The sequence below is a fragment of the Chelon labrosus genome (genome assembly GCF_963514085.1).
Source record: "Chelon labrosus genome assembly, chromosome: 1".
NCBI classification, from domain to species: domain Eukaryota; kingdom Metazoa; phylum Chordata; class Actinopteri; order Mugiliformes; family Mugilidae; genus Chelon; species Chelon labrosus.
The window spans coordinates 24193040-24218751 of NC_140337.1; the positions used below are offsets into that span (position 1 = coordinate 24193040).

The 25712-nt window shown below is 42.9% G+C and overlaps 3 protein-coding genes across 3 annotated transcripts; 2 read left to right on the forward strand and 1 right to left on the reverse strand.

Annotated features, from left to right (window-relative positions):
- The first annotated feature begins 9958 nt into the window (after positions 1 to 9958).
- On the forward strand, positions 9959 to 20104 carry LOC311486796 (uncharacterized protein). The gene is made up of 7 exons (XM_084542806.1): positions 9959 to 10137; positions 12220 to 12341; positions 12433 to 12543; positions 12698 to 12751; positions 15759 to 15917; positions 16006 to 16128; positions 16964 to 20104. Exons 1-7 carry the CDS (start codon positions 10131 to 10133, stop codon positions 17021 to 17023), a joined length of 636 nt encoding a protein of 211 aa, XP_084398932.1. The 5' UTR covers positions 9959 to 10130; the 3' UTR covers positions 17024 to 20104.
- A 28-nt stretch (positions 20105 to 20132) lies between these two features.
- On the reverse strand, positions 20133 to 23173 carry slx1b (SLX1 homolog B, structure-specific endonuclease subunit). The gene is made up of 5 exons (XM_084542794.1): positions 22714 to 23173; positions 22566 to 22617; positions 21324 to 21644; positions 20918 to 21133; positions 20133 to 20790 (listed from the first exon to the last, which is right to left on the reverse strand). The coding sequence occupies exons 1-5, from the start codon at positions 22884 to 22886 to the stop codon at positions 20761 to 20763; spliced, it is 792 nt and encodes a 263-aa protein (XP_084398920.1). The 5' UTR covers positions 22887 to 23173; the 3' UTR covers positions 20133 to 20760.
- Positions 23174 to 23469: 296 nt separating this feature from the next.
- Positions 23470 to 25037, forward strand: LOC311486805 (bolA-like protein 2). The gene is made up of 4 exons (XM_084542816.1): positions 23470 to 23549; positions 23762 to 23827; positions 24389 to 24486; positions 24773 to 25037. Exons 2-4 carry the CDS (start codon positions 23765 to 23767, stop codon positions 24870 to 24872), a joined length of 261 nt encoding a protein of 86 aa, XP_084398942.1. The 5' UTR covers positions 23470 to 23549; positions 23762 to 23764; the 3' UTR covers positions 24873 to 25037.
- The last annotated feature ends 675 nt before the right edge of the window (positions 25038 to 25712 follow it).

The window sequence follows — 25712 nt, forward strand, 5'->3', positions numbered from 1 at the left end:
AACAGAAAACACTGGAACAACCTTTGCTGTTGTCTGACTAATGCTCTCCATAAATATGGTTATAAACGTTAAAACAACACCACATTACAGCTGCAAAAACTAAATATAGGAAGACCTTCTATGTTCATTTCCCTACAATATTATTAGTCCTGTTGCTCATGACCAAAGACAAACCTATGTACCCTGCTCTCAACAGAATGCAGAGTGTCTTGTTAGCGATCAGCCTCAGAGGAGAACGTGTGAAAACTTGACTGAGCAGGATGTTGTATCTTTGTGGTGCTGAGAAGAGGAACTGATGCTTTCTACCTCTTTTAGCCTACAGTACAACAAGTGGGCCTTCATGTGTGATGGACTGAGTGGTAGAGAAGGAAATATCCCTCATTCTGACACTTACAGCTGACATTTCTAAGACATCAGCATGCAGCCGATGCATCCTACACCGAACAGTCTGAAACGTCTCCTTTTACTGATCACCTTCAGAAGAACAGGTTTAACAAACACTGAACATAGAGAGGCAGAAAAAAGGACGTGAACATAACTTGGTCATTAACTCACCTCACACAGTATTTTCAACGTCCAAAGAACCTGCCACCGCTCTCAACATGGCTGACAAGCCAGATACTAAGCAAAACATTTATCCATTCAGCAAAGCTTTTTCATGACACCAGGGGGGCGGCACAAGCAAAAATAAACAAATACATCTGCGCCGGTACATGGTTTTCTATTATCTGTCATATCTGTGTGGGGATATTGGCAAATAGTCGCCCCCCTGCAGCTGCAGGCGCCCCTGCTTGCTGAGAAGGTGACGGACGGGGGGGAATCCACTGTATAAAAGGGCTAAAGTCAGTCACACCTTGACTTTCTTCCATATAACGCACATTTCATTCATAATATTATAAATACAGGCCTATAACTCCTGCACGTTTTTGTTTTTATGAATTGTGTGAAATGGCCAAATAGAAATAGGTAATACAAAACGATTATGTGGTCACCGAGGCGAATTGGTTTAGTCTTGGCGCTCGGAGGGGGTCTCGCCCGGGGCGCAATTCAATGTAGAACCGCCACTGAATGATGTTGCAGCAGAACAGGCCCAAACCAGGACATTAGCACCCCCCATGTTTCATGGAGAGATGAGGTTCTGATGTTTCATCTCCAAACATGAGGCCTCTTATTTAAACCAAACTATTCTACTTTGGTCTCATCTGTCCACTAAACATTGTCCCAACAGTCTTCTGTCTTGTCCATATGATGTGTCTTTGTCCATCACACCATGGTTGTGCAGTGGATTCATCAACATCAACATTAGCCAATGTGAGAGAGGCCTTTAGCTGCTTAGAAGTTCCCCATGGTTCCTTTGGGACCTCTCAGACTATTACGGAGTGATCTTTGTTGGTGGACCACTCCTGTGGAGGGGAACAGTCGTCTTCAATCTGTCTGACTGGGGATTATTTGTGGGTTCCAAACTCTTTAGAGATGATTTTAGAACCTTTTTCAACAACAACTCTTTTCCTGAGCTCCTCAGAAAGCTCCTTTGTCCGTTGCCATCATACACTTCCACAAACATGTGTTGTGAAGATCAGACCGAGACAAATCCCTGATTTATTTAAACTAAACCAGGAACTGAACCACACCTGAGTGTCTTTACACTCATGGAAACACTTCTGAACAGATGGACTCAAACTTGGCCTTGACATTGACTTGTAATCCTAGAGGTGCACCTCACTGATGTGTAATATTGCTCATGTTCCAGAGTACCAAAGTATAATATCTCAGTTTAATTCATTAGATTGGGTCCTCTTTGTCTCATCTCTTGTGTTGACTTGTGTGTAAATCTGATCACGCTTCAAAATAATATTGGCTGGTCTGTTAAAATGTGTTTTGTGTTTTGTTGATCCATTCACCCACCCACCCATCCTCCTCCTTGTTTTCTTCACCCTGATTTATTTAAAAAAGAACAACATCTGAGTCTCTTTACACTGAACACATGGCTTTGAAATGAACTTGCAATCCAAGAGGTGCACCTCATTGATATGTAATATTGGCTCATTTTCCTAAATAAACGATCACAAAAACATAAAATAAAGATAGAGAAAATGTCATTGTATTAATGAACTGTCCCTTTTACATATTAAACGGAGTACAGGGAAGAAGGCTAGCTTTGCTGTCACTCTGTGTGCTTGTGTCAATGTAATGAAGTGGCGTGGTGGGTGGAGTCAGCGCGGCGGTGACGTGGCGGCCTCCTGACTGGAAGATACTGTCCGTGCCATTAGACCAGGGGTGTCAAACTCCTCCAAGGGGGCCACATGCAGCCTAATTTGAGCTGGCTGGATCACTAACTAAAAATATCCTGTAAATAACACAACCTGAGATCTCTTAAGTAAAAAAGTGCACATTTCTGCACATTGCTGCCACCCACTGGCTCTCAGTGGCATGTAACGTCCATGACTCTCTTTAGTAAAACAGTGCGACCCCCTGGTGGACACATCAGGAACAGCAGGTACTCTTTATTGAGTCTTTTTTATTGGTGGGTCGGTTTTGGCCCCCGGGCCGCGTGTTTGACACCCCTGCGTTTAGACTCCGAGATGATGAAGGAGGAGGTCCGCGCACTGCTCACAACTGCACTTCAGATTGTCCTCCATCGAGTGTGGGAGTCAGCGGAGAAGAAGAGGGAGCTAATGTACAATTGACCTGCAGCATGTGAGCACTTTTGCCTGTTGTTAACTTCCCGTGCCAATAAAGACGGTTGTATTTCTAAACGCTTGTGTGTTTATTTGATGCTCTCTCTCTCATTTATTCATGTGTTTTTATATGTAAAATGCAATAAGTTGTGACATTTTAGCTCTTGGACAGATGTCCTGACGTTTTCTTTTAGAATTCACTGGTCCATCAATGATGGGTCGAGGGGAATTTAGGAACGGACACAGGACAATCACGGAAGTTGAGTCTGGGTGTAAGGCAAACTTAATAGGATTTATTTCAATACAAAGGTAACTGAAAACCTGCTTGAAGCATACACAGTGGCGAAGGACTGGACCACGTGGTTGTGTCAAATAAATGAAAGCAATATAACGAAACTAGACCTGGCTAATGAACTTCTCCAAGTTGAAGGCAACAAACAAAAGGTCTAACTGTCTATTTATCTACAAAAGAAAGTATAATCAAAAGTACATCAGTGGCACCAACCAATAATCCTAGTGTGTATAAACAAAAGGTTACCTATGTGAGGCGGTGTAGAGGGTATCACAGTCTCACCTATAGTCCACACCTTCTACCACTACTGACATAAACAGAACTCATAAGTCCACACGTCTCAATAACAAGGAAGGTAACAAATCAAAATAAGAAGCAGTCGAGCAATAGCACAGTTCAGCAGCAGCAGCAGGAGGAGGAGGAGGTACCATGGACGTAGGGGGATCTGAACCTGGGGCCTCATGGCTGTTGAATTAATGACATTTATTCCATTCAGTGATAAAAATGCAGAAAACACTGAGAAATATTTAAGGGAATTTATAGAAAGATGCTAAGCTGTAATCAGAGTCCGATGAAGAATAGAAACAGGAGCAGAGTTTCACTCTAAACCCTATTTTTTCACACCCATGAAGACACAAATCACAGCAGGTGAAATGTGACGCCAGTTGTTGTTGTTTTAAGACGCTGAACTTCTCATTTCAACCATCATAACAGAGTTCTCTGGAGATTCCAGTGTTTGTGGGACAGCAGAGTCTTCATCCTTTCCTTGTTTCTTTTTCTTCCAGGCAAAATAGACGGGAATCCCAATGAACAAGAGAATTACCACAGCTGCTTTCAAAGCAGGTAGGACCAAGGGGACGTGACCTGTTCAGAGACACAAACATCACATGTCGGGTTGAAGCTGTGACAGGAGAGTTTTCATTTTACTGAGTAAGTTTTCACCGACTAATGTACCATGGTTCATCACTGGTCAAAGTTTGATTGGAGGGTTTATTTGACACTATGACAGTCTCCTTACCTAAACAAGTGTCTGGGACAGTGGTAGGGGCAGTAGTTGGTTTAATACACAGTGTGTTATTGGCTTCAAACACCCACTCTGATATGTGTGTCCCGTTGGAAGTGCAGTTAATGAATATGAAGCCTATGAACAAAGAAAGATAATTTATGACTGATGTTATGACACCAACATGATGAACAAGTTATTTCTCATCATGTTGTCACTCACCACAGGTAGAGATCATCTCTTCTCTGGAGACACTACTGATGTGATTCCTGACTGAGCAGACCAGATGTCCTGAGACGTCTTGTTTCAGAGTGATGTTTTGAGTCTCATTATTTCCAGAGAGGAGCTCAGCGTCTGTCACTGAGCGTCCATCCAGAGTCCAGCTGTACTGAGGACTGTCCCCTCCATCAGAGGAGCAGGACACCCTCTTCTCTCCATGGCACAGACACTCAGAGACCAGATGGACAGAGGACACCGGAGCTGAGAGAAACACACACACACACACGTCACTTTTGATGATATAAGAAAATCTTGGTCATTCTCTACAAACTACATCCTCCTAAATGATCATACAGTTGAATTACCACATTTCTGAAGCTGTTTCAACCTGAACTGAACATTACAACAGTCATGAAGGAGGATTCAGTGCAGGACTGTTATATGTGTTTCACTAGTGTACCTAATGAACTGGCAAGTGAATGTAAGATATATTTGTAGCTACACAAATCAGTGAAAATGTAAGATTGTTATACATCGATATGACTTAATTTCCCCGGAGTAGAAAAAGGTCATTTACCTTGAATAAACAACTGTAGAGTCTGTTCTGGTAATGCTGATCCAGTTGAATTATTGATTGTAAGATTATATTGACCACTGTCATTCCTGCTCAGGTCATTGATCCTAAATGTTCCATCACTGGGATTAAAGAGAGATCTGTCTTTTATGTTATTAGTTGTAATCATTTTGTTTCTCCATTTGAATATTCTTGATGATCCCTTTCTCCATTCCCATCTAAATATTTCTGAGGCGTTGTCCATCAGCCTGATGACCACAGTTCCTCCCAAAGCTCCATAACACTGAGCTCCACTCTGTCTGCCATCACAGTAAGTTTCTCCACCTGTGAATTAAAACATTGAGAGCATTTCATTTCTACCGCTACAAAGCAGAATCGTTGCAATATTTCCATCACATGCATTGACCTCAAACAGACTTATTAGTGGGGTTTTCCTCTCTTAGACTAAACAAGCAAACAAGCATGTATTCCTGCTGCCGAGCATTTCACGGGTCTGTGACTGTAAAACTGTTGTGATTCATTTAACAGTGTTGGGATCTGAACCTGGTGTTGAGCTATGGATGCTCACCACGCATAATCAAGTTAACCACATGGCTGCCTTTGTCTTGGAGACAAAGGGAAGCCCTGGAAGCACCAGATTCCCACAATCCTCCAGGTGTGAAACTGACCAAGCAGTTCACTGGCTGACAGTGGCATGTGACCTCTGAGGTCATCAAGTCATATAAAATGCGCTGTTTTGCCAGTGTTCTCTCTCTTATTCTCTACTCTTCCACCTCTTCAACTCCACACCTCCACGTGGAGACCCCGAGCGGCTCAGCTGCAGCTGGCTGCCAGGTAGTCTGCTAACAAAGAGCAACTACTTGCAGGCCTGTTCTCCATACAGCAGCGAAGCGAGTTCCTGCTGAGGAATCTACACCAGCTCTTTAGCCAACAAACAAAAGGTTTGCAGGCTAAACTCCCAAACAACAGGAGCCACACGGCTAGTTAGCACCGAGCTGCTAACAAGCCACTTCAAAGGACTTCAAGGAGCGGCCGGTTTCCCTCCATTTGCCACCAGGAAAACACAGCAAGGACTTCAACTTTTCCCGGTTTGGCTTTCCATCAGGAACTGCCAGCTAAAGGAGCAACACACCAGAAATTGACTTTCCACCAAATCTGGTAGTATGACCTGGGCATAGTTAAGCTAAGCAAAGCATAGAACTTAAACTTTGATTGAATGTGATATTTGTGTTTATTGAGTTGTTTATAGTATAGTGGTTTGATGTTAGTTTAGATTATGCAACACATAGACTCAGGGTCTTGCATGCTTAACTAACCACTCTTCCTCTAACCTGGCACCTCATAAAACCCTTATCACATTCCACATATCTACTGGGCAGCACATGGTCTGAGTGCCCCCACTCAGCAGCCATTGTTTCCTTTGTGTTCAAGACCTCAAGGCCCAGCGGCCATCTTGACACGCCCACAACCGGCGGCCATCTTGGCACGCCCACAACCGGCGGCCATCTTGACACGCCCACAACCGGCGGCCATCTTGACACGCCCACAACCGGCGGCCATTTTGGCTCACACACAACCAGCGGCCATTTTACACACACACACACACACACACACACCTGTATTGAGTACACTGTAGTTAGCTTGTATGTTTACTTTTATTCTTGTTAATAAATGTCTTTTAAACATACCTGTCTGTTTAATATTGCACAAGAGTGAATGTTGCCAACCTCTACACTGTCAAGAACTCCAAATTCCTTCAACTGTAACTAGTTGTTAACATGGTAATTTTGGTTATAGTTATTAAGTTAATTATTAATCCGAACTCCAAATTGACAATTTAGTATAATTAATGAGACTGTTTTGATTAATTGGCTATCTTTTCCCTTCCTAGAAGGGTGGTGCCCCGAGGTGATCTAGTAATTCAGATCCAATTATTTAATAATAAATAATTATTTTTGATAATTATTAATTATTCATGATAGCCAAACCCCAATACTGAGTGCCTTAGTACCAGGCCCAACAACAGCATTAATCTTTTAAAAGGAGTTTTTAGATGAGTTGAATTCAACCAGTAATTACAAACCTGTGTGTGTCAAACTGAGTTAAACCGACCAAATTATCTGTTGGTTCATGTTTTGAATAAATGTGAATAAAATGATAAATAATGTAGAATAATCTGGAGCAGTAGTGCAACCAATAAAAATAAGAGCTGTGAATATTTCGCTCAGAGTGGGTAGGCAGTATGAAGCTACAAGGAAGTGTTGGAACAAGGCCATAGAAGGCATTATATCTGTCACTGGTTTTGTTTTACTCAACAAAGTTATAGAGGCTCAAGGCCACATGAAGCACAACGCAACAGCAGAGTTACACCGTGGGAATGTAGCTGATTTATCCACCAGATAGTCTAAAGAAACTCTGTCAGTGTTTTACATGTCAGCTATTACAACGACAACATTAAAAACATCAAAAAGATCACGGAAGAAACTAAAGCCGTTTGTATAAAAGACTATCACGTCATCTTCATTGTCCTCAATCAAACTGTTTGATGAACGTGTGAGACTTTCAAACCTCCTTTCAGAACCAGTTAAGCTGGTCACAAGTCTTCCATCACAAATATTGATGAATTAATGCAGCTACAAGATCAGTTATAGTCAGTGAACCTTTAACATGTTCTGGCTTTATTTAATCATCATTTAACTGATTCTGTTATTATGGTATTTGATATTTTTTCAATTTTATTTAGAAGTTCAACATTTCACTGATCCACTAAAGCATCTTTATAAACCTTAATAAAGTACCACATGAATATCTCACCATGAGAGACTCCAAGTATCATCAGCAACAGTCCAACCACAGCTTCCATGTCTCCTCTCTGTTCAGACTCTGTTGACTCACTCAGCAGCTTTCAAACTTTATCGAATTCCTCCCAGAATCAAACCTATGTACCCTGCTCTGCTCTGAACAGAAAGCAGTGTGTTGTGGTAGCGATCAGCCTCAGAGGAGAGTGTGTGAAATGTGCTGAGCGTTGCGGCAAACTTCTCGTAACAGGAAGAAAAAGGAAAGGGAAGCAGTATCAACTTTCTTCCTTTTTTTAGTCTACAGTTCAACAAGTGGGTCTTTCTTTGTGATGGACTAAATGAAACATCCCTCATTCTGACACTGACAGCTGACATTTCTAAGACATCAGCATGCAGCCGATGCATCCTACACTGAACAGTCTGGAACGTCTCCTTTTACTGATCACCTTCAGAAGAACAGGTTTAACAAACACTGAACATAGAGAGGCAGAAAAAAGGACGTGAACATAACTTGGTCATTAACTCACCTCACACAGTATTTATTTTCAACGTCCAAAAAACCTGCCACCACTCTCAACATGGTTGACAAGCCAGATACTAAGCAAAACATTTATCCATTCAACAAAGCTTTTTCATGACACCAGGGGGGCGGCACGAGCAAAAATAAACAAATACATCTGCGCCGCTGCATGGTTTTCTATTATCTGTCATATCTGTGTGGGGATATTGGCAAATTGTCGCCCCCTGCAGCTGCAGGCGCCCCTGCTTGCTGAGAAGGTGACGGACGGGGGGGAATCCACTGTATAAAAGGGCTAAAGTCAGTCACACCTTGACTTTCTTCCATATAACGCACATTTCATTCATAATATTATAAATACAGGCCTATAACTCCTGCACGTTTTTGTTTTTATGAATTGTGTGAAATGGCGAAATAAAAATAGGTAATACAAAACGATTATGTGGTCACCGAGGCGAATTGGTTTAGTCTTGGTGCTCGGAGGGGGTCTCGCCCGGGGCGTAATTCAATGTAGAACCGCCACTGAATGATGTTGCAGCAGAACAGGCCCAAACCAGGACATTAGCACCCCCCATGTTTCATGGAGAGATGAGGTTCTGATGTTTCATCTCCAAACATGACGCCTCTTATTTAAACCAAACTATTCTACTTTGGTCTCATCTGTCCACTAAACATTGTCCCAACAGTCTTCTGTCTTGTCCATATGATGTGTCTTTGTCCATCACACCATGGTTGTTCAGTGGATTCATCAACATCAACATTAGCCAATGTGAGAGAGGCCTTTAGCTGCTTAGAAGTTCCCCTGGGTTCCTCTGGGACGTCTCAGACTATTACGGAGTGATCTTTGTTGGTGGACCACTCCTGTGGAGGGGAACAGTCGTCTTCAATCTGTCTGACTGTGGATTATTTGTGGGTTCCAAACTCTTTAGAGATGGTTTTGGAACCTTTTTCAACAACAACTCTTCTTCTGAGCTCCTCAGAAAGCTCCTTTGTCCGTTGCCATCATACACTTCCACAAACATGTGTTGTGAAGATCAGACCAAGACAAATTCCTGAATTTTTAAAAACTAAACCAGGAACTGAACCACACATGAGTGTCTTTACACTCATGGAAACACTTCTGAACAGATGGACTCAAACTTGGCCTTGACATTGACTTGTAATCCTAGAGGTGCACCTCACTGATATGTAATATTGGCTCATGTTCCAGAGTACCAAAGTATAATATCGCAGTTTAATTAATTAGACTGGGTCCTCTTTGTCTCATCTCTTGTGTTGACTTGTGTGTAAATCTGATCATGCTTCAAAATAACATTGACTGGTCTGTTAAAATGTGTTTTGTGTTTTGTGTTTTGTTGATCCATTCACCCACCCACCCATCCTCCTCCTTGTTTTCTTCACCCTGATTTATTTAAAAAAGAACAACATCTTAATCTCTTTACATTGAACACATGGCTTTGAAATGAACTTGCAATCCAAGAGGTGCACCTCGCTGATATGTAATATTGGCTCATTTTCCTGAATAAACGATCACAAAAACATAAAATTGTTTTATTTTTATTTTGATTGGGTTCCTAAAAAGGAGACAAAGCTTTGCACCACATGAAATGTTGCAGTGAAGACTCGATGGGCACCTTTTTTTCTGGGTTTGTCTCCTTTGTAGGACTTGTGTGAAAATGTTTTGAGTCCTTTTTATGCAGAAATGTATAAAATTCCGAGGGCTGCAAATACCCGCCTCATGCGATATTATTTCTTAGTCTTTCTTAGTGGCGTTGCTCGTGTAGATGCAACCTAAAAGCAGAAGTCCATCAAGACACCACTGAGCCAATCTGGTGCCCCGCTTCAATCAGCTGACCCTGTGCCCAAGAGGAGTCGTGTTGCACTGGCGGACTGGAGGAGGCGGGTCCCGACCCGATCTCCGACATCCTATATCCAGCGCGTTGCAAAACTTCCGATCTGCAGCAGTCCGGGGAATAAAAACAGAATAAACAAGAAAAGGAGCAAGGAAAGAAGGCGACGGCTGGTCGAGTTGTTGCGCATCTTGTGATCATGGAAGGTAAAAAAAATATATATATATATTAAAATACGTTTTGTGAATTCGCCGTCTCATAGTTGTCGGTTGGAAAAACAGGAACGATCCGTGCTGTTTGTTCGCCAGTGATGAAATCCAGATGTTGTCCTCTAGCCTACTTGGTATCTGACTCTTACTTCCGTTGTAGACTCTGCAGCGTTTTTAGTCGTATAAAAGACAGCGATGGGAGTAATTCTTTATAATCTGCTGCTTGGCTCAAAGTAGAAGTACTCGAGACATTGCAAGACAAACTCGAGACAATGGAAATACATTAAATTCACCGTTGGACACATTCATGTAGGAAGAAGAACTATTTCCTCTGAAATCTTATGCAATACCAACGCATTTCTTCATAAAATGACATTTAGGGGAAAGTGCAAAAGCTTCATATACTCAGAAGGCAATGGGTTAAAGAAACTTTTTGTGCAGAACGACCCATTTCAGATTATATGACTGTGGTGCTATAATTATTGTCATAACCTAGCTCAACTGGCCACAACACCAGGAAGATACGCCTGGATTTTAATCACCAAATTAAACCAACTTAAAAATCAACATACGGGATGTGGAAGTCTGTAAAGTCGGCGGCGTATGACGTGCATGAGTGAATAGTATGTGTGCAAACGTTGTAGAGTGTAAGAGACAGAAGGATTACCTAAAGGAACAGAACCAAACAGGGACGTAAAGTACCCGGGATGAAGAGCAGAGACTGATTAGACAGGTGGGACCCATGCAACCATGGGACACTGGGGGCTTCAGATGCTCCAGATCACACAATCAAAGAGACAAACAGAGGTTACTTCCATAACATACCCAAACTTTGGTGTCATTTGGAGTCGTTCAGACGATATTTAGATCTGTGTATGTCCATATAGTGGGAGTGAATGGGGCACCGAAACACAGCCTCTAAATAACGCATTATCTGCCACAAAACTTGTTAATTTCACCAATATTTTGTTATGATACGCTAGTGCTATTCCCTGTTGAGTCCGGAGTTACATATTATCATCATCCGGGGTCTTTAGATTGACCTACTAACTTCTGACCTGGATGATGTCATCTCTGAGCGCCATGCGCACCTGCGCAGCTTGTTTACCTGTAATTTGCTATTGCCAGTTTTTTGCAACATGGCTGAATATTTTTCCGATTCTGAGGTTGTGGATGACGACTTTGTTTATGATGGACATCCTTCCCGTTTTGAGCCAGAGTATACAGGTGAGGAGCTTGTTGAAAGGAGGATGCAGAGGCAGAGAGAGGAACAGCTGGCCAAAGAAGAAACAAACTGCTTCAGGTCCGCGAATAGACAACAGGTAACTCCGAACTCAACGGGGAATAGCACTAGCGTATCATAACAAAATATTGGTGAAATGAACAAGTTTCGCGGCAGATAATGCGTTATTTAGAGGCTGTGTTTCGGTGCCCCATTCACTCCCACTATATGGATGTACACGGCGCTCCACTGAATCTAAATATCGTCCAGATGACTCCAAATTACACCAAAGATGGGTAAACGATTGTATTTTCTGGCAGAAATAAGGTCCAGGTTGTAAAAAATGGTAGTTCGCCTCTAAGGGTCACTGAAATATTAGTACACCCTGTGTTTATCTCGGACACAACGGTAAGCCTGTCGTCATCAGCTCAGCTTTCTGTGATGCCGACAAGAGAACCAACAACCTATCCAACTTCCTCAACGACTCGGGATTCCCTAACCGGCTACATGTGACTGAATCAAAATGTGCTTTAATGTCCTCCCACACTAACCATCCCGATATCTGGAATCTCAGAACTTGGCGATATGCTAGCTGCTAAATATTAAAAGGGAGTTGGCTTTAGCTGGAGGCGTGTGGCTCCTTCATCTAACAGCTCACTGTGGCCGCTCTGCCGTCAGAAATGCCAGACGTGACCAGTGCCTTGTAAAACACTTTTAACCCCTGGTTTGTTTGGAGATTCTTTCAACCTCCAGGCGTCGGAAAGAAATGCTCCGTTTGTGCTAGCAGCAGTCCCGTTTGAGGACAGTTTAACATTCTACACTCACATTTTACCATTTCAATCATATTTTGGTTTTAGACGAAGGAGCAGTCGTGGAAGAAGGTGTCGCTCCAGCTCAGAGCCCTCTGGTCGCCATCACCTTCCAAAAAAACGTCCACAGAAAGGAGAAGTACCTGGAAGCAGAACCCAGAGCTCTGGGGGTATGCAGGGTGATAATACGTGTGTTTAAACCTCTGCTTTTCCTTTAGTCTCTGACCTTAACCCAGATCATCGTCTTTGTGTGTGTTTCAGATCACTCAGATCTGTCTGAGTGTGTACAATATCACCTGTGTCAGTGTGCTGCAGGCCAAAGGCATTAGTGAACTTACAGTGGACATACCTTTCTTAATCTTCTCTGTATTGGTAAGCATGCAAAGAACTCAAATATTAGACTTATTACTGTAGTAAAGAACAGAGTCTGGGCACTGGAAATGTCTGCAGTGGCAATTTCAGTTTTCTGCTAAATGGAGCCGGATATTGAGGTTATTTTGACTGTATAGTTTTGTTCTCTGTGCAGGTGTTAATAGCTGGGAGCGTGGCGATAGGAGCGCAGAACCTCCATCTACCAACAGTAAGTGGCCTGCTGCACAGAAATATTAACACTAAAGCTAACGCCGACAGGTTTTACAGTGTCGAAACGAAAAGTGGTTGCATTTTTGTCGACGTTTAATTATTACGCTTAGTCAAACTGCAACTAACAGCAAGAATTTCGGCTGCTATATCATATGTCGTCTTTATTCAAGCTAAAAGTGTTCCAAAAGCATGGTTGAACACAAATTGCTGAGATAACTTGTCTGCCGGTGCGTTCCAGAGAGGACAGTACTCATAGCTGTTGCTGTGGTAATACAAGTACAGACATAATGAAGCAAAGTAATATTTCAAATTCAAAAATAAATTGCAGGCTTGCAGCTTGAACGGTTTACTGTATTACTTTCTATTTGGACGTATACACAAGAGGGATTCATTCCAGGAACTATGTTTATGGACAACTTTAGTTAGCTAAATGCTAATCTGTTATACACGCTACTGTACACTGTTTCAGTATGTGTCAGTAAAAAGTCAGAAGGCCGTAACTTCATACAACTAGTAAAGTACTAATATGAGACTAATCCAACTTCATAGTTAGCTTACTGACCTTGATAAAGGCTGCATTAATATCAGGAACCCTACAGGTCTTGTAGGAGCCTTCTTGTTTTGGTTGGCTACCGTCAACTGCCTGAGATCAGGTCGGCAAACTTTCCCTTGTCCTATTTTGAAAGAAGGTCATCCCGTACGTCCGATATTCAAACAACATCTTATCATATCAAATAACATTCTAGTCCAAGTAGACGAATATTTCCCAGGTACAAGTTTTCTGTGGCCACGTCTCAATTCAGGGTTGAATTGTTTGGTTTCTGGTTTGACCAGCTGTGCACACAAGGACAGTAATTCTACCATATAAATAGCCAGTGCATTGCTGTTGATTAAACAGTGTTCCCGTGCTGGACACAACTGGAGGACACGCTGCCGTATTTTTTCATTCTGAGCAGGCAGGCCTTGGCAGAGCTGCTGGACCTTGTTAACAATAATTGGAGACAGGAATGTGATGCCACAATGGAGATCCTGTCTGTTTTCTGGCTGGCAACTGAGCCACCATACAGGGCTATTATCAGCAAGGTCATCCACCTCCTGAAGACTCCTGAAGACCAGGAAACTGTATGCTGTGGTATATCCATCTGGACTGGACAGGTCCTGGACTGGTAGAATTTCTTGAAGATGTTTCATCCAAGTAGCTTTTTCAGTTCTTCTTTAGTTGGGAGTTGGGTGTTACTCATCAGAAACTTGCTTGAGATACTTACCTATTGTTGGAGGAGACTGTTTCTTCAGTGAATGTTGCTCTAACGATCCATTGCCTATTTAAACTCCAACTCCTCCACCAGTCCTTTAAAACTTGAAGAAGCTACTTGGACAAAACGTCTTCAAGAAACTCCACGAGTCCAGTTGCCTTTCTTTAAGGCTTTTGGATATATCATGACCCGGATGACTTGAGAACCTTTACAGACATATGCTGCGGGTTTGCAGAGCTAGCAAGACCCCTAGCTTTCATGGAAAGCAGCTGGAGCCATCAATGGCTGCATGCATCAAGCACCCAACTCATCCTATTCCTGTAGCTCATACCATCCCCTCGCAGACGACCTGGGATCATCAGGACCAGTTCATGACCAAGTTAGGAAGAAGTATTGCCAAACGTCTCACTGGTAGACTATAATCGGGTCTTTACTTGGGGGCAGCCCATCCAGCATCTAGCTGAACCACCAAGGACTTCCTTGCCGAGCTGAACAAAAACACCTCAGGGGTACACAAAGCCCCTCACAATGTTCGTCAGTCACCCATTTGCACACATCAATGGCATGCCAACATGCGCATGGTTTGCCTTAAGGGATTAGTGGGCTTAGAGCCAAAGTGGTCTGGCAAGGTGTCAATTATCAGGAATTTCACTAACAAGACCACGCCTCTTGATATTCAAAAAAGTTTATTTGACCAGGTTAAAGAGGAGGGAAAGATAGGAGATCGAACGGAGGGGTTGAAGGGTGGGATGAGGGGGTAAGGGATGAAGGGATGGAGGAGTCTATTGGAAGAGAAAGAGAATGGAGTAGCAACTGATGGTGATCCTTGGAAGACTGGACGTAGGACCCCAGGTAGAGAGATTCAGGGTGGGGACATATCTCTGGATTCTTGACCCCCCGGTTCCTGCAAAGAGATTGTAAAGGAGAAGAGAGAACGGCGAGGGTTGGGGTGGAGGGGTTTGAGAACTGAGTCAAACGGGTGAAGAGAGGTTAGATGCGCCTATATAGGCAGGTGCGGGTAATTGGGTGTTTGAGACGTGGCCTTGTTCCTGAACCTTAGTTATTTGACTTCATTAATGGATGACATAGCGTCAGAGCCTCCAAAAAACGTATAGACACCTGAAAGGGCGCTGAAATTACCGTTGTTTGCCCAAGTGATTGCGGTATAAGGTTGAGATTGTCACCTTTGTCCGTCTATGTAACATAAAGTATGAGTTTTGTATATAATTGCTGAAATCACTGCCTTTGAAAGTGGACGCCGTTTAGGGCTTTGCTGTCAGACATGTTCAAACGAAGGCTTTGAAAGAGTCATGAATTGAGACATAGCTGACGTTGCACTTCTGGACACACAAAAGGACTTCTCTCGGCCTCCACCGCCACTTCCTCTGTAACATCATGGGACCGAGTTAGGCTGAATGGAGTTGTTTGTTGCACAAGTCCATATCAGTGGTGTCCACATGTGCCAGATTCTGCTATATCGTTCCTTTAACAGACAGTGAGCAGCGGTGGTAAATACATAAATACACAATACAACTGAGTGCTTTGTATGAGGATGTAGAACCAGCACTGGATATGAATAAATAGACAAAGCTCTCAGGATCCAGCTGGTGAAAGTAACAGAGAAGTGAAACCCACTTGAATTCCAATTTCAGGATCTAATTATGTCGTCGTCCTCCCCTTCTTCTCCAGCGTATCAATGTCTCCGGACGGGTCCACCATTTTTGTTAAAGATGCACTTCTTCTTTGTCCCAGCTGAGAGCCTGCTTGGGGATGGAGATCCTGGCGTGCGGCGCCTCCATCATCAACATGATCTTCACTGTGGTTAAAATGGAGGAGATGTCCTACTACTGCTGGCGCTATTATTCTGATAATGACACAGATCTATACAACAAAATCTGCCGTGAACTTGAGGCGAGTGACAGCTCGACAAATCGTTTGTGTTTGTTTAGTTTAGACTGAATTTTTAAATATTTGATCCAAAACCTTGTCGCACATACAGGGGACCCAGTCCCACCTTTATGCTGGGGGGATCCTCACCCAGGCCGCTCTGTTGGCCATCTCTGTCACTCTGGCTGCCTACTGCTGCAAGGTGATCAACTGTTGTGGGCCAGCTCCAAAAATGGTGAGTCCATCCCGATGTCCTGAGGAGGATAGATTTCCTGAATCTTTCCAAAATACCGTGCACACAAGAATGATGACTGGATAGATATAGAACTCAGAACCTTAAACCTGAAACCTCCAGAGCAAGAACAGCTAATTTAAAAGGGAACAAATCAGGATCAGCTGGAGGCCAAATAGAGACAGGAAGGTCCAGGTTCAGGTTCAGGTTCAGGATCAGGATCAGGATCAGGATCAGGTTCAAGTCTAGGTCCAGGTCCAGATTCAGGATCAGGTTCAGGTTCAGGTTCAGGTCCAGCTCCAGATCCAGATCCAGGATCAGGATCAGGATCAGGATCAGGTTTACGTTCAGGTTCAGGTCCAGGTCCAGGTCCAGGTCCAGTTGCATGATCAAGTTTAGGATCAGGTCCAGGATCAGGATCAGGATCAGGATCAGGATAAGGTCCAGGATCAGGTCCAGGTCCAGGTCCAGGTTTAGGATCAGAATCAGGATCAGAATAAGGATCAGGTCCATGTCCAGGTCCAGGTTTAGGATCAAGATCAGGATTAGGATCAGGATCAGGATCAGGTCCAGGATCAGGATCAGGATCAGGTCCAGGTCCAGGTCCAGGTCCAGGTTTATGATCAAATTCAGGATCAGGTCCAGGTCCAGGTCCAGGTTTAGGATCAGGATCAGGATCAGGATCAGGTCCAGATCCAGGTTTAGGATCAGGATCAGGTCCAGGTCCAGGTCCAGGTTCAGGTTCAGATTCAGAGTAATTTGACACTTTTTTATTTGATCACTCAACTACTCTGTGGTGACCATTGGTCCTCTTCCTTGTTTTCTGTCCCCCTTCCAGCCAGTGATCACTATACAGGCCCCCCCTCCTCCTCCCCAGCAGACGAACACAGAAGACTGATCCACAGCCTCAAACAAACGCTACAAAGTTAGAGCTGCACTAATCAATCTTTTTTTTTGTTTTGTTTTGTATTATCAGTGGAGCCAGTGATTATTATGTGTAATGTGAAAAGGGAGGATTAACCCTCGGACAGTTATTACAGTTATTAGCCTCATACCTACTGAGCTTTTTAGCCTTCTTTGTCTTATTGTTGTGTTGTATTGTGTCAACCCCACTTACACCTGCTTCAGTTAAAACAAAACTTCTACCTGTTTGGCACATAGACTGTATATAAATATGGTCAATGTGTCCCCACTTATTGGCCAAACTCACAGTATTTTCCTGGGGATATGGGCGGCGCCATCTTTACACTTTGTAGCCAGAGTCTGATCAGTATGGTCTGAGCCATGATGTCAATGACCCGACCACACTTCTTCCAGACTTACTTGCATTTCACTTAATTAATACTAATAATTAATACATCGTGTTTCTATAGCGTCAAATAACTTAAACGAAACGTATCCAAACAACTGACACTTGAACGTTCATCAACATTATATTAACTACCTAAAATGACAGAAACCATCCTTGAAAAAAACTATCTGACGTGTATTTTAGTGTTTTAGTTTGGCTCAAGTCCCGCCCATTAACATGGAGTGGGTGGAGCTTATGACCTATACTGCAGCCAGCCACCAGGGGGAGCTCTACTTGCTTTGGCTTCACTTTCAAGGAGCTGCTCCGCCTTCCATCTTTATACAGTCTATGGTTTGGCACCACACAGCAGACGTATAAGGTTAGAAAACTACTGAAGATGGTAATTTGACGTTTAGCAGCTCAAGAAACGCCTTTTACAAAGAGTAAAATGACACCAAAACAGGCTTATGTCTAATGTTTGCTAATTTGGTGACAGCTTCATGGGGCGTTAATGTGTCATTTCTCTGTTTACAGCTTGTTCTGCTGCAAAGTATCAATGAATGTGAGTTAAAATAAGTATTCAGTAGTTCCAAAACGGCACTGTCCCCACCTTATGTTACATATATATACGTCAGATATAACCTTATACTCGCTGATTGCTAATCGCAGTTTTAATCATCTCACAGTTTTAATCATCTCACAGTTTTCATCATCGCACAGTTTTCGTCAGCTAATGCGCTACAGTAGACACAAAAAAACCATAAAGTATTGTCATAAAGTCATTAGTGTCTACACATAACTTTAACTCAGGGGTGTCAAACATAAGACCCGGGGCCCCAAAACTGGCCCGCTAGAGGGTCCAATCTGGCCCCGCGGGATGAATTTGCAAAGATCGAGAATTAGCTTCGATTTTTCAATAAATGAAGCTGCTATTCCTAATTTGTCCACTAGGGGTTGCACACAACACTGAGACCCAGAACTAAACAGCAGACGGCATCAATGTGCAGAAACTAAACGTATTTTTGTTCGTAATTTGAAGTTGTTCATGAAATGTTCCTGTTGTTGTTTAACTGAACCAATAATAATAAGATGATGGTAAATGCATAGAGAAAATAATAGTCACGTGCCCCACACAGGATTAGTTTAAAGTCATTTAAACCAAAACCACTGCTGCTCATTTCGCCACTGTTGTCTTCAAATGAATAACTGTTGAGTTTCAGAATATCACTTGGACGTCGTCAGGTACGAAATGCTTTCAGTTCAAATCTGGCTGATTGTATTCTCTATAACAAGCATTTTAAGCTAACCGCTAACCGCACTGAGCCAGAAGTACATGTTGGGATTAGCTAGGGGGAGGGTTGAGGGTTACTTTAAACATTTTGTTGGTTTTGCTTAAAATTCTCTTGCACAAAATAATCTGCGGGAGCAAACCTGGGAGCAGATGCATGAAGATTTTAGTCTTTCTCCAGATTTATGAAGAAGCATTCAGCTTTGTAAATCTGGAGCAATGTGGCGACCATGCACAAGCTTCCCTTCTACACGAAATTACCAATGACGCAATAAAAACAATGACAAGATTCCCACATACAAACAAAATAAATTAAAGATCATTACATTTATATTCAGTTTGAATGCTTTCAGCTTTTTCTACGTAAATCATTGACCTTCTTATCGGGACCAATGTGACCTTTTGTGCCTGTAGAGTGAAAGGTAAATTTACTTTTTCCAGCAGACGAGTGCCTCAAAAAGTTTAGGTTCAGGTCAAAGATAATAATTAATGCAACTAACTAACTAACCCCGTAAGGACGACAGGCGTCACATGAATAAACCAGTTTGTTCAGATTGTCGGTTCTGTTGTGGCGATCGCTGCGTTGCTAATTGCTTCACGGTTTCAATTGTCACTGTCTCTAAAAAGTTTGGATAATAAAATATTAATAGACACTTTTTGTTTTGTTGCTTCCTTTACAATGATAAATGTGTTTATCTCTAGTGTTGGCAGGTGCTTTTAGTTGTCCCAGAAGAAGCTGAAGAGAAAGCAATCAAGTTCCTTATGTCGGCAGAATTTTACTTTAATTGTTGTAGAGCACGTTGATCTGGACCATAGACTGTATATAAATATGGACTAACACGTCTCCACTTCCTCTCATTGACCAAACTGATGCTATTTTCCCGGGGATACGGACGGCGCCATCTTGCAAGTTTGGAGCCAGAGTCTGATCAGTACGGTCTGAGAGTGGAGCCACGCAGAGCCGTGATATCGATGCCCCGCCCACACGTCCTCCAGACTCACTTGCGTTTTCATTTAATTAACACTACGCTCTGCTCTACCTCCACCAGTTACAAGGAAATGTTGGATTATATACTAGACTTATGTTTCACAACTCTCACAGTCCCACGGGACCGCTTTACTGAGCGGTTGGCATGGCAACTGGTGCCGATATGTCACACCCTTTTTCTATAGCGTCAAATAACTAAAACGAAACTTATCCAAAAAATTGACACTTGAACATTCATCAACATTATATTAACTACCTAAAATGACAGAATCCATCCTTGAAAAAAATTTATTTGACATGTATTTTAATGTTTTAGTTTTAGGCTCAAGACCCGCCCACTAACATGGAGGGGGTGGGGCTTATGACCTATACTGAAGCCAGCCACCAGGGGGAGCTCTACTTGCTTTGGCTTCACTTTAGAGGAGCAGTTCCATCTTTATATACAGTCTATGGTCTGACCTCTGCAAGAAGCCCTAGTTCCAGTATCACCATCTGTCCTGAATGGTCTCACGTTTCTTGGAAAGTCGCGTCTATAACAACAACGGTGTGCACACTTATTCAGTTAGATGCTTTTATTTTAATGTTAATCCTCTGAAAAGTGTCGCTGTCTGTCCCAGTGACACTGTACAGGTTGTAACTTTGACATCGCTTGTGCAAAATAAATACAAGTTTTCTTTTCTACATTTATGTTTACATCACAAACGTGTGTGCAGACTTAAAAAAAAGACAAGAAAATGCATCCGCTAATTTACCACTTTAGTAAGTTCACTAAAGAACTTATTGTACATTTGATTGTTTCATAAATGAAAAATGTCAAAACACGGTGCAGTACATCCTATTTGTAACAATTCATCAAAATAATTTAATACATTACAAACATATATATATATGCAAACGCAGCGTAAAAAGACACACAATTCATGATAACATGATAAAAAAGGTAATGTGAGATCCTGGATACTCCCTTTTCCGGTTAAAAAGCATGAGACTCCATCGGGTATAGTCGTCTCCATGCTCTGAAAATGTAGTTCATTAAAAAGAAAAAGGAACTTGGACGTCTTCATATATTTATATCTGCAGTTCATCTGTCCAGTGGCTCTACGGAAAGATCAGAGGACAAGTCAGTACAGCAGTAACTACATTCAGCTTCTGGTAAATAGACTGGAGAGTAGCTTTAAACACACATATTTTTCTATACACACACAAACACAGTCTTGAGACTAACTTGGGATGCAGACGGCGCGATCTCCTCCAGATCTCCGAAGCAGCCGTTTTTATGGCGAACAAGGTTCCCCCACAGCAACGGGAGACGACAGGACGGACACTCTCCCTCCACCGGCAGCAGATGGGACGGCTCCGACTTCAGGAAGCGCCTGGCGAGGCAGGTCACGTGGCTGCTCATCCCACAGGACGGGTGGAAACAGCTCAGTTTATCTGACGCCTGAGGGGCACAACAACAAAACAGACACGAAGCAGCGATGAAGCATCTGAGGCAAACTAGTGACGTGTAGGCCAATGCAGAAAGTATAGATTCTTTGGTATGAATGTATGCGGATGCAGGATTTGTTTTGTTTGGACTTGTGTATTCTAATAACATATTTGTTCAATAGTGATCTCTAACGGGACTCTACCTTGACCAGCCCCTTGCAGAGAAAACACCTGGACGCCTCCTCGTCCTCCCCCGAAGGCTGCGGGGGGAGCTGCTTCTTCTTGGCCCTCACGCTGCCGAAAGCGATGGGGACGTGCAGGGGGGGCTGCAGGCCGGGCTCAAAGTCCATCCTGTACTCCTGTTTGAGCCAGCGGGCCGTCAGCGGCAGCCTGTTCCACGGCGCCGCCCGCAGCATGTTGGAGACGACGCGCCAGTGGAACTGCAGGCTCGACTCCTTCCTGGACCGCCGGGAGACGTGGGACAGCCGCCTGGAGGAGTGGGGGTGCTGCCACGCCCACTCAAACTTGACACAGAAATACCAGAGTGACGTAAATCAGCCTCACGCATGTAAACAAACCAGCGTGGCGAATGAACATGTCGTGCAATTACATCTCAAGCAGCTGATTTCTGGTTTCAAGAACTGTTTTATAAATAGATCACTAACTAACAAGGCCAATAACAAGTTGAGTGAGTTGAGAAGTATACTTCTATAAAATAATGGTCCTTTGGGTAAACCAACACTTTTACTTATCACTTATTCATCACAATTTTGTTATTGACAATATATTTTATCACGTTGATCCTACAAATGCAAACTTTTTATGACACCACAGTTGCATCAGCCTTGGATGGGATGAAAAGAGTCGAAAGGGAATGGGATGAAAGAAGTCGAAAGGGAATGGGATGAAAAGAGTCGAAAGGGATGGGTTGGAAAGACTTGAAGAGGATGGGATGAAAGAAGTCAAAAGAGAATGGAATGAAAAGGGTCGAGGGTGTTGGGATGAGAAGGCTTGGAAGAGGGTGGGATGAAATGGGTTGAAAGGAGGTGGGATGAAAAGGGTTGAGGGTGTTGGGAAGAGAATGTTTGAAAGTGAATGGGATGAAAAAAGTCAAAAGGGAATGGGATGGGATGGGATGGAAAGCGTTAAAGGGGATGGGATGAAAGAAGTCGAAAGGGAATGGGATGAAAGGGTTGAGGGTGTGGGATGAGAAAGTTTGGAAGGGAGTGGGATGAGAAAGGTTGAAAGAGAGTGGGATGAAAAGGGTTGAAAGGAGGTGGGATGAAAAGGGTTGAGGGTGTTGGAAAGAGAAGGTTTGAAAGCGAATGGGATGAAAAAAGTCAAAAGGGAATGAAATGGGATGGGATGGAAAGAGTTAAAGGGTACGGGATGAAAGAAGTCTAAAGGGAATGGGATGAAAAGGGTACCCTGGTATGGATACGTACCCTCAAGGCAGCAATATCAGTTGGAAAGCCGTGAATAATGAGGACCATGTCCCTGAGGACAAAGAAGGAAGAACATATTATAAGTTATAATGTGATTCCGGTGAGTGTCCATCGTGTAGTGGAGCTCTGAGAGCCCCGGAGCTCCTACCACGGTCCTCTGCCACTGGTCCTCTTGGCTCCCCCTCTGTGCCGCCCGGCGTTGTGTTGCCCGATCCGCCGCTCCGGGTTGACGGTGAAGCCGATGTAGATGCGGCCTTTAAATTTGGGATTGGTGCAGTACAACATGTACACACCGAAAAAACTTTCTACTTCCACTACCATTGTAAAAGACAGCAAGGCATAATTATAAAGTGTCCGTGTACAATACCCGTTAACTGACGTTACCTGGAAGCAAACCGTTGGCTGACGTATAAGAAAATAAAGGTTTTAAAGTCATATACAAAAGATAAAACCAAACACTGAGAATAATGCCATTTTTATGGCAATATTACATTTGTACTATTTGCACAAAGGAGGAATCTTTAGACATCTCCGCATCCTGTTAGCTACAATGCTAATTTTGTAACAGGCACGTAAACAGTGCCGAAGTAGTAGCCAACGAATATGCCTGTTAAATTTTATTCGGAAAAAACTCTCCGTGTATCTATTAAATAGCTCATTTCATACACAAAAACAATATAATACTCCTAATAACTAGGTAGATAAAATATGAAACATAAATTAATTTTATATTGTAGTTACGTTACGCATTTAGCTCGACTTTCTCTACGGACTCCTAATATTATGATTCGCTCCTTTAAAAAATATGCCCCGCCCACAACGTGTACAGAACGCCGTTGATTGGTTTAAGCTTTCGTTGCCGCATTTTAATTGGGCGTTTAATCCGTCAGTTGTGACGCCGGCGACGCCCATACCGGTACCCGTTTGTATGGTGTGCGACGGGACCAAAATCGGGCGAAATCATCGTACAACAAACATCCTCCGGTAAAACATTAATACGTTTCTTAATTCGTTTAACAGTTGAGCCGTTTAAGCGACACTGAAAATGTAAACTTTCATGGATACTGTGGCACTTCCGGTATCCGTGACTTGGACTCATAGAGCCACATAGTGACCTACTCACTGTAACTACTGATTTACTAACGTGACAATGTTTCTGTATTTTATTTATTTATCTATTTTTTTAATTCCTGCAGAAAATGGCAGTAACAGCTGATCACATCCGAGATAAACTGATGAAGGAGCTCCCGGCAGTGCACGTGGTGGGTTTCCTGGCTACTGTTTGTATTGTATGTGTGCAATAGTGACACAAAATGTTTTTGCAATTAGTTGCTTATCCACTGAAATACAGTTACAGTAGAATACAACGTGGACGTTTTGTAAAGGATTAGTTGTTAGAGTAATTCGGGACATAGGTCGCTCGCAAAACCCCAGTTTGAATTTAGCACCACTAAATTTAATGATTTTTGAATGGACTTTGGTTGCGCTTTAAACCACAGCCTTGCAGAATGAAAACAAAGTTAAATCAGCAGCTCTCTCGGTTATTTTAACACTAAAGCTGAATACTGTAACCTGTTTGGAGCTAAGATTTAGTGCAGCACTGTTATATTAGAAGACATTTGTTTGTTTGTTTTTAGCGTACCTAATAAACTGGCAAGTGAGTGTTTATACTGTGTGGCCAAGAACCAGCATACATGAACACTGGTATTTGGCTGGATTTAAAGAAAGTAAGGAAACAAGATAATCAGGACCCTAGGGGGGGATGGTTGGCCTTCTCATCCGGCGTGGTGCCTGATGTTTTTTTATCTTTTTGTGTCGTCCAGGATGTGGAGGATACCTCACCCAACAGATGCGCTGCCAGCTTCAAAGTCGTGGTGGTGTCGTCGCAGTTTGAGGGCAAACCGTTGCTGCAGAGACACAGGTAACAGAAAAACAAAAAAAAAAATGCACGTGTGCAATGTGATCTGTGCTCAAAATCCTGGATTCAAGACAAAATAAATCCCTAGATGCAAATACAACAATCAGTATTGATCAGTGTTGACGTTTGCAGTGTGGTCTCTGTCCTGCAAGTGATGCACATTAGCTGAGTTCCCAGATGTTAAACGCCCATCTGAATGTTTTGCATTACAGCAATTCAGGTATTGACTTTTCAATAAACCACACTAGTGCCCGTCCTCTAACGTCTTCCTTCTGCCGTGTGTTGGCAGGATGGTGAACACGTGTCTGGCCGAGGAGCTGAAGGAGATCCACGCCTTCGAACAGAAGACCCTCACGCCGGAGCAGTGGGAAAAACAGAAGTCGCAGTGACGCACCACGTAACGCGTTTCCTCTCCGTTTGCAAATAAGACAACACACCATAAAGCAGGCCTTAATACTTCTCTGACAGACGTGAAGCAGACAGGTGCTCTCCAGTGATATTCATATAACTCCGCTGCAATGCTCTCTGTTAATAAACACGGTTTATTGCCACCTTCTGTCTTTGTTGGTTGAATCATTGTTGCTCATGGAAACACTTTTTTAAGATCCTGGAATTGACTTCAACAGAAAAGTTCAGTTTTTGTTGCCATTTCCTCGCAGCCGGGGTCAGAAAAAGTCTGGACACACAAACTTATTCAGGGGTTTTGTTTGATATCCTACAGTGAAGCAAACCAAGGACATCCAGCCTATGAAAAAACATGTGATATGGACTTACATAGTCTGTATATAAAGATGGAACATCTCCTCTAAAGTGAAGCCAAAGCAAGTAGAGCTCCCCCTGGTGGCTGGCTGCAGTATAGGTCATAAGCTCCACCCCTTCTCTGTTTGTGGGCGGGGCTTGGGCCGAACTAAAACACTAAAATACACGTCAAATAATTTATTTTGAAGGACTTTCAGTCATTTTACGTAGTTAACGTTGATCGATGTTCAAGTGTCAGTTTTTTGGATAAGTTTCGTTTGATGGTATAGAAACGGGATGTGACATAATGGTGACCACCAGTTGCCATGCCAACCACTCCGTAAAGCGAACCCATAGTACCGTGAGAGTTGTAAAAAAACACAAAATTAAAATTTCCTTGTAACTGGTGGAGGTAGAGCAGAGCGTAGGATTAATTAAACGAAAATGCGAGTGAGTCTGAAGAAAGTGTGGGCGGGGCATCAATATCACGG

What these genes read in the sequence shown, in the direction of transcription:
- LOC311486805 (XM_084542816.1), top strand. Translation starts at nt 23,765, where the DNA reads ATGGCAGTAACAGCTGATCACATCCGAGATAAACTGATGAAGGAGCTC. An exon ending in AGCTCCCGGCAGTGCACGTG is followed by an intron (nt 23,828 to 24,388) that starts GTGGGTTTCCTG and finishes TGTGTCGTCCAG; the next exon opens with GATGTGGAGGATACCTCACC. An exon ending in CCGTTGCTGCAGAGACACAG is followed by an intron (nt 24,487 to 24,772) that starts GTAACAGAAAAA and finishes GTGTGTTGGCAG; the next exon opens with GATGGTGAACACGTGTCTGG.
- LOC311486796 (XM_084542806.1), top strand. An exon ending in CAGAACCCAGAGCTCTGGGG is followed by an intron (nt 12,342 to 12,432) that starts GTATGCAGGGTG and finishes TGTGTGTTTCAG; the next exon opens with ATCACTCAGATCTGTCTGAG. An exon ending in AGAACCTCCATCTACCAACA is followed by an intron (nt 12,752 to 15,758) that starts GTAAGTGGCCTG and finishes TCTTTGTCCCAG; the next exon opens with CTGAGAGCCTGCTTGGGGAT.
- slx1b (XM_084542794.1), bottom strand. Translation starts at nt 22,886, where the DNA reads ATGGTAGTGGAAGTAGAAAGTTTTTTCGGTGTGTACATGTTGTACTGC. An exon ending in CTGATATTGCTGCCTTGAGG is followed by an intron (nt 21,645 to 22,565) that starts GTACGTATCCAT and finishes TTCTGTGTCAAG; the next exon opens with TTTGAGTGGGCGTGGCAGCA. An exon ending in TCGCGCCGTCTGCATCCCAA is followed by an intron (nt 20,791 to 20,917) that starts GTTAGTCTCAAG and finishes ATCTTTCCGTAG; the next exon opens with AGCCACTGGACAGATGAACT.